The 8,753-nt window shown below is 40.7% G+C and overlaps 1 protein-coding gene and 1 non-coding gene across 2 annotated transcripts; one reads left to right on the top strand and one right to left on the bottom strand.

The window, feature by feature from the left end:
• On the bottom strand, positions 1–8,221 carry TMEM267 (transmembrane protein 267). Its single transcript, XM_059694822.1, has 2 exons — positions 7,801–8,221; positions 1–2,879 (listed from the first exon to the last, which is right to left on the bottom strand). Exons 1-2 carry the CDS (start codon positions 8,110–8,112, stop codon positions 2,544–2,546), a joined length of 648 nt encoding a protein of 215 aa, XP_059550805.1. The 5' UTR covers positions 8,113–8,221; the 3' UTR covers positions 1–2,543.
• LOC132233885 (U6 spliceosomal RNA) lies at positions 3,785–3,893 on the top strand. The gene has a single exon (XR_009452739.1). It is a non-coding gene; the product is annotated as a U6 spliceosomal RNA (small nuclear RNA).
• Positions 8,222–8,753: the final 532 nt, after the last annotated feature.

Genomic DNA, 8,753 nt, shown 5'->3' with positions numbered 1-8,753 from the left:
TTTACATTTAAATAAAGGTTTATTTCTATAACATAGTTACAATAGTTATAATAACTTACAATAATTAGAAATAAGCATTTCTTGATGTCTCTGAGAGGCAAAAATTACCCTAATAACAAAATAATATCTGTAAATTCATAACAAAACTAAATCAAAGTCCACCCCTTACCACATTCTAACATATTCCACTAGAATTAAATACAGTATGTCTTTTATCACATGAAACAGACATTAAAAATATAGTAACCGTTTTGAAGAGAAGTGGCAAACAGCGTTTCTCAGGAGAGCCTAAGACTAAGAACATTCATCATCGCGGAATGACTTATAAGCTAATCTGCAACAAGGCAAAATAATAACTAGATTTCTCTGAGGTCCTGTGATGGTACAATTTTGTGTTCAGTGAGTCACATAATGAAAACAGGGAATCAGTAATTAGAAAAAGAAACTCCTTATGGGCTATGGCTTCATGATTTGAGTCCAGAGGAGAAACCCTGGGGGGAAAAAAACACAAATGAGATACAAGCCAACATTCCAGCTCATGTACTGACACAAACTCCTTCACTAAGAAAAGGAACACAGTGGCAGCTGGGAATGGGAATTTGGTTGTGAATATTTCTAGAAGTTGCAACCACAGCTTTCAGGACAAGAAACATTTCTGATGGCAGAGGTAAGAACAGAGATTAACCCACACTTAAATCTGCAGTTACTGTAGAAGCAAAGAGTCGTGGTCCAAGTGAACTCCCATTCTGATAGGAGGGCAGAACAACCCCAAAGCCGATGTGACATTCTTAAGTCAGGCCCTATGTTTTAAAGATATTCCTTTGCCTAACACGGAGAAAGAAAAAAAATAGAATTTTATAATTTAGTCAAAAAAAGTCGTACCAGATATATGCTTTATGTCCATCGGTTTCTGAAATCATATGCTTTTTAAAAATCTTGGCCTTATTCAAGTTTACCCCCACAACATAATATTTGCCATTAAACCAACCAAAGTGCCGCAATAATTGCTCTCAAAAGATAATAACAGATTACAAGGTCTAACAGATTGTAAAATATAATAGAATGCAGTCAATTGGTTTTAACAACAAACACTACAGCAAGCATATCAAACTCGCGGCCGGCGGGCCATATGCCTTGTCATGCGGCCCGACGGCCGCGAGTTTGACGTGCTTGCACTACAGAGCTTGAACTGTGATAACAATTGACAGAACTGTTTAACTTAATGAGAAAAACCTGCTGGATCAGTAAGGCATTGCTGCATCATTTCTCAGAGAGGAAGGCACACAGTCACTAGCAAGAAAAATCACAAAATGTGAGCAAACACCAAGACAGCAGATGGTGCACATGTGCAAACAAAAGCGGTTCCTCTGGGGCCCTGGCTTTTATATCAAAGTAACATTACACTGTGCAGATGTCAAACTCACAGCAACCCAATTCCCTTCTCTAATACAGGCTGACCATTTAACAGACATTCAATCTAAAAGAAAAAAAGGAAAAATCAAATTTTCTAAAACAGTTTTATTTTCAGAAAAGCTGTTTTGTCTCTCAGCATCGGGCAGATTTTTTAAAAAACTGTCTAACTGGTATCATATTTTAGAGGAGTGCATAAACAAATTGACAGCAACTAAAACAATTGTAATGGCACATCCAGGAGCTCACATTCAAAATGACATTACTGGTAAGTTCTTTTTTGTGCGTGAATTCAAATTCTATGTTATGAGCCAAGTAGCAATGCTTTGTTCATGTTAATTCTTAGCAAATAATTTGGTAAATTTAGTTATGTTTTTCAAAACAGTTAAAACCCTAACACATGAGATTTTTGGGCAAAGATACTGACATAATAATACTTCAGGAAGATGTTACTATAGCCAACATATTGCAATAATTTCCTAAAGTGATTTCTGAGACAATAACCTAGATCTAATGTTAGTTACTGCCTTTTATGAATGTTATGATCATTTCAGCACAACTGCACTGGTGCTGATTCTGCCAGTAACCACAGTAAAGCACTTGGCAATTCCACTCCCGTCGGGGTCCACACGGATGGGCAGAAGGAAGTGTGAGCACTCACTACACTAGTACAGCTCACGGTCTCATTAACTCTGGCCTTTTCGCTGTTTCAGTATCTCAGGAAAATGAGGATCCAAACATCAAGCTAACCTGCCACAAACTATTCACCCTAAAATTTGAACTATTTTTCATCAGGAAATCAACTACCTTAAAAATCTACTTCCAGAAAACTTAACTGGCTGCTAATCTAATCAAGCTGTTAGTAAAGCCAGATACACAGAAGAAACAATAAAAATAGAAATGGAATGAATGGAACTCTAATACTGCAGGAAACTGTTACAGAGAGAAAAACAGGATTACAACAAACATATCATTTAAAAAAAGTTGCACATGCCTCCTGAGCAAGAGGATTCGGGAATTATAATAATTAATATAAGTACCTAATATGTTTACTAAAATTCACCTTAATGTTGGACATCCTTAATTATCATTGTCTAAACCATATGCTTCTCTGGGGCTGCTGCATGGTTACCTCAGACATCGATATGAATTCCGTGTTTTGAAGACATCACCTGTCTGGTCCCCGTTAAGTACATGACCAAGGAACAGATGTGAGGTAAGGATGCTGTGCTTACTACATAGAGCCAGAATGGCAAGGGCGGAGTTTTCCCAAAGGGGCATATCCACAGGCCGTGCCGAAGGCCATCTCGGATATGGTGTGAGGTCCAGGATATGAAGACCATCCAGGGAAGGAAGCACCAGGAGTCTTTGAGCTTGAAGAGGTGCATGGTACACTTGAGGGTCAGGACCACGGCGGGTATCACAGTAGAACAGTGAAGGAAGGGTCTCCGTGGAAGAGTCAAAGCAGCCTGCGGGGAGGGCGAGGAAGCAATACCTCTATCATTTCCTTCTTGGCAAACAGCGGGTTACACATGCTTCTTAATACTCTAAAATATTTTCCTGCCTGGACAGGGTGGCACAGTGGTTGAGTGTCAACCTATGAACCAGGATGTCACCAGTTCGATTCCCAGTCAGGGTACATGCCCAGGTTGTATGCCCAGTAGGGGGCGTGCAGGAGGCAGCCGATCAATGATGCTTCCCTCTCATAGACATTTCTCTCTATCCCTCTCCCTTCCTCTCTCTCTAAAAACCAATAAAACCCATATTAAATCCTAAATGTATAAGGTTTGGGTAATTTTGGAGTTTTAAAGAATTGTCCTCTTAGAGTGTTGAAAAAAAATCTCACAACCAATAAAATGTTCTTCAATTAATAAAGGCACAAAAGGGGAATATTTTTGTAGTAATCACTTTATATTAGCTTTGAATACTTTCAGAATTTATTTACAACATTTAGAAAGATTATATTATTTTAAATAAGTATTCTAAAGTTGAATTAAATAAACTTCAGTGAAATTTCTAAACCATTGCAAAAAAAAAAAAAAGGTAACAAAAATATCTAATCAAATGAAAAATTCAGGCTCAACCCCTGAATGAGCCCTGAGTAAGGCTTTGTTCCCACACAGTCTAAAGGCTAATTTGCAACTAGAGAAGATTGCCTAAATCTGAATCAACCACACACCCTCAAAACATAACAGAACAGGATACATAAAACCTCACTCAGCACACACAGAAGTCAGAGAATGCTCTAACTTCAACTACTCTAAAGTAGTAAACACCAAATCATGAGCTCTCTCTCTCATACTCCCACCACAAGCCAGGAAAGACTGAAGAAAGATGAGGAGAAACAGGAGACTGATCTAAAATTGACACTACAGTGCTCGCTTTGGCAGCACATACACTAAAAAATTGGAACGACACAGAGAAGATTAGCATGGCCCCTGCGCAAGGATGACACGCAAATTCGTGAAGCATTCCATATTTTTAAAAAATAAAAATAATAATAAAAAATAAAATTGACGCTACAGCTCTAGCTGGTTTGGCTCAGTGGATAGAGCGTCGGCCTGTGGACTGAAGGGTCCCAGACTCGATTCCAGTCAAGGACAGGTACCTTGGTTGCAAGCTCAATCCCTGGCCCTGGTGGGGGCATGTGCGGTAGGCAACCAATCAATGTGTCTCTCTCACGTTGATGATTCTCTGTCCCGCCCCCTCCCTTCCAATCTCTCTAAAAATCAATGGGAAAATATCTTCAGGTGAAGATTAACAACAACAAAAACAAAAAAATAAAATTACCACTACAAAGAGAAAGCACAACCTATGCACGAAAATACTGAAAAGGGTCCCGTTGGTCCGAGCACTGACCACAGGAAAGGATTGAAAAGTGTGCATGATTCGAGGCTTTGAAAGGCATTGGTTCTGCGGATGAAGATGGTGACAAGAAAGGGAGAGGTACCCTTTAGAGATTGGGGGGGGGGGGGAGACGGGAGGGGGGATTGGAGGGAGAAAATAGCAAAGAAAAATATTTAAGTATAAAAAAAATTAGAGGACACAACCCTCCCCCACATTAAAAAATAAACTCATCCATTAAAAAGACTGTACCTTGTCACACTGCCAAATCAGACTCCCTGGAAACTGGGAACCGTGGAACCCCCTGCTTAAAACAGATTTCTTTAACCCTGACCTTCCGACTGAATAGCACACAGTTTACTCTACATTCCTCTTCCTTCTCCCTTCCCTCCACGTTTTTGGTTATTGTATTTCTAATTTGTCAGATCACATAACTCTTCTGCATGATTATTCGATTGTCTCCACCTTCGTTTGTAAGCTCTCCAGCACAGAACATGACGCTCCCCATCAGCAGGGGGACCAGGAGGCCTCTGGCAGTCGCTGCCTGGAAGAGAGCCGGCCGCTGAGGCGGGGCTGCCTGGCGCTCAGGCTCCATGTGTGCAGAGCAGGACCCCTCCGCACATTCTGTGAAATCTGTTTACACTAACAGATGCTGAAGAAGAAATGGGAGATTTCTGTTGCTTGGCTGATTATTAAAGTATCAATGCAGATTTTTTACTCATAGAAAAACAATGTCTACAATGTCTAATGAAAGAAGAAAAGGACATAATCATGAAATTATAGAAGTAAAAATAGATCACTTAAAAATAGAAGTAAAAATAGATACCAAAAATGAGTATCATAAATATTTATTCTATTTTGATATTTATTTACTGATGACCATATACAATCTTATGGTGAATGTGAAAGCATTTTAATACTTCACTCAAAAATAAGGTTCAATAAGGGGGCTGGGTGATAAAACAGGTGAAGGGATTAAAAATATATATAAATAACACATAGACACAGACAACAGTATAGTGATAGCCAGGGGGGCAGGAGGTGAGGGGAGGGGGACAGGGGGTGAGGGGAGGGCAAAGAGAGGATAAATGGGGATGGCAAGAGACTGTTTTGGGCGACAGGTGCACGAGCAGTGTGCAGATGATATTTTGTTGAGTTGTATACGTGAAACCTGTATGGTTTTGTCACGCCAATAAACTCAATAAAAAAATAAATGTATTGATTAAAACAAAAAGGATCAATACCAGCACGATGCTCTACTTTACAGGCACTATCTCATTTAATTCTTCTACCAATCCCATGAGTCGGGGTTATTTTACAAAGAGGAAATGGAGACTTAGGAGGCTAAGTAACCTCCCCATGTTGTGGATTTGGTGGCAGAGCTGGGGTTGAGACTCGGTCCGCCCCACCCTCTGGCTTGTATTCTTTTTTTTCTTTTTTAATATATATTTTATTGATTTTTTACAGAGAGGAAGGGAGAGGGATAGAGAGTTAGAAACATCGATGAAAGAGAAACATCGATTAGCTGCCTCCTGCACACCCCCTACTGGGGATGTGCCTGCAACCAAGGTACATGCCCTTGACCAGAATCGAACCTGGGACCCTTCAGTCCGTAGGCCGACGCTCTATCCACTGAGTCAAACCAGTTAGGGCAGGGGTCCTCAAACTAAGGCCCGCGGGCCACATGCAAATACAAATATTGTATTTGTTCCCCTTTTGTTTTTTTACTTCAAAATAAGATATGTGCAGTGTGCATAGGAATTTGTTCATAGTTTTTTTTAAAACTATAGTCCGGCCCTCCAACGGTCTGAGGGACAGTGAACTGGCCCCCTGTTTAAAAAGTTTGAGGACTCCTGGGTTAGGGCAAGGCTTGTATTCTTAACACTATGGCTTCTAAATGAACCAAAGAATAAATTCAGCATAAGGCCCAAATATCTTAAAAATTACAATAAAGTAGTTAAATTCTCAATGAATGCATTTATGAACCATACTTTCCATAATGCTTCATAGCTTACCCCAATTATAATAATAATCTCTAACAATTATCGATAATAATCTCTACAATTATTATAGATTATCTACAATAATCTATAATAATCTCTAACAATTATTGTTAACTATTTGCTAAGGTGTGTCATTGAACATGCTCATTTAATCCTCACAACAACCCTCTGATATAATTAACATTATAATCCACATTTTACAGATGGGGAAATTGCGATTTAGAGAAGTAAAGGTGTGCTAACATTACATCCTAGGATTCACACTCGGGTCTTCTGACCCATCTTGTGCTGCTTCTGCTTACAGCAAAAAAGTTAAAATTAGTCTTTAACCGGGAATTACTGATTCTGTACTGGTTAAGTCTCTAAACAAGTAAGACAACCTCTGAGAAATACCTGATACAGCTCTTGACACATCACAGGAAGAAGCAATCAGTTATCCTTTGCTCGACAAATACCTGCTGAACGCTTAGGAGGTAAGCCAGGAACTGTTCTAAAGCCAGGGGGAGCCAAGCAAAGTCCTTTCTCTATGAGTTTGTATTTCTTTCCTTGACATGTTTACAGCGAATCTGTTGACACTGAGAAAATACGATCTGAACTGCTAGTTTAAGTTTAGTTCATTTGCAAGACTAATAGTCACCGTGTGGCTAAACCCCACACGCCTGAATGAAATGCCTCCCTTTCTCCACAAGGGACTGTGCCCTAATCAGCCCACTGAAATGCTCACCTTTGCCTCCAAGAGGGACTCAGGGAATGAATCCATTAAAGTCATTCATTCCCCAGGGATGGAATCACCTTTGTTTTTTAAATAGTTTACCGAGTTTTAGAGAAAGAGGAAGGGAGGAGAGAGAAACGTCTCATTGTGAGAGCGCAGGTGCCTCCTGCATGCCCAATGGAGATCCTGGAATCATCTTCAAGCCGCTCAACTGCTACGGAGCAGCGGTAAACCAGCGGTCGCCAACCTTTCGGACCTCACGGACCACCAGTGGTCCACAGACCACAGGCTGGCGACTGCTGGGAGCATGCAGGTCTGCATGCTAAACGATAAAACATGAAGAATATGGGGGAAATGTAAGTATGGTCCTGAAGACAGAACACACTAACACAGAAAGAGATGGGGCAGCCCTGAGAATGACCCCATGGTCTGTGCACACCGTCAGGAAGTATGTAGTGGTCAAAAAAGTTGGATTAATGGGCTTTCTTATTTTACAATTTCTAATCCTCACCAGAGGATATGTTTTTATTGACTTTTTAGAGAGAAGGGAGGAGGGAGGAGGGAGAGGGAGAGGGAGAGGGAGAGCATTGATAAGTTGCCGCCTGGACTGGGGATTGAACATGCAACATAGGTATGTGTCCTGACCAGGAATCGAGCCTGCCACCTTTTGGATGACACTAACCAACTGAACCACTCGGCCGGGGCTGGGCTTTCTTATTTTAAAACAAGGTCAGTCTTCTCTAGTTCTAACTAAATCGATGCTGTCAAGTTGGATATACTAGTAATGGTGCAAACAAAATCAAAGGAAAATTAAACAGATATGCTCCTTACCTTTAAAGACAGGGATCTAGCTAGTAAAAAGTGGTCTACGTCAATAACTGAGGCTAAAAATCCAGCTAGGAAGATTTCTCTCAAGTCAGTCTTCTTCTTGATTCCGATGACTATTGCCCAGGACCACATGCCAATCACACCATGCACTGCATTATCGGAGAGGGCGCGAAGCCAGTTATTTTGCTGGATTATGGAGAACTGCAGAAGTCTGTCAGCTATGAGGCAGAATATCCCCAGACCGAGGCTGGAAAGAAGAGCCTGAGTGCTGCAAGACTGGAGTAAAGCCTGGGTCTTCTCGGTCTCGGAGGCCATCACACACCATGTGTCAGTGCACGTGAGAAGCCATCGGGAACCGAGCTGCTGCTTCTGGGGGACATTCCCAGTCACCCGAACATAGAGAGGAGAAAAAAATACAAATGCATATTATGGGCTGCCAGACAGTACCTACACATCATCAGCAATAATTTTATAAATATAAAACCAAGTTGTAAAAACTGGTATTTCTTTTTTTAAATTACTGTAATTGTATTTCTCCTAGCTTTATTGAGATGTAATCAATCTAGTACACTGCGTCAGTTTAAGGCGTACAACGTAATGATTTAATGTACGTAATGTGAAGTGACTACCACAATAAGGTTAGTTAACACATCCACCAGCTCACATAGTCAACTTTTCTTACGTGTGGTGAGAGCACTAAAGGTTACATTATATATAATAAGCTTCGTGGCCCAGAGATGATAGTTTCGTAGGAGAAGCAGGTGAGGTGGTAATGTGTAGCATGGGAAATTTAAGGAAGCCCACTGACTGTCATGTATTACTTTGAGGTCATCTATCTCTCAGAAATGTTTCCTACACGGTAGCGGGCATCCATTTGTACCCAGCAACTACCTTCCACACCTTTTCTGATAACAGCCCCTTCCTTTGGGCAAAACTGCTCATCACGCTATTTTACT

This window comes from Myotis daubentonii, chromosome 4 (assembly GCF_963259705.1).
Source record: "Myotis daubentonii chromosome 4, mMyoDau2.1, whole genome shotgun sequence".
In the NCBI taxonomy this organism is placed as follows: Eukaryota; Metazoa; Chordata; class Mammalia; order Chiroptera; family Vespertilionidae; genus Myotis; species Myotis daubentonii.
This window is presented reverse-complemented; position numbering and strand designations above follow the sequence as displayed.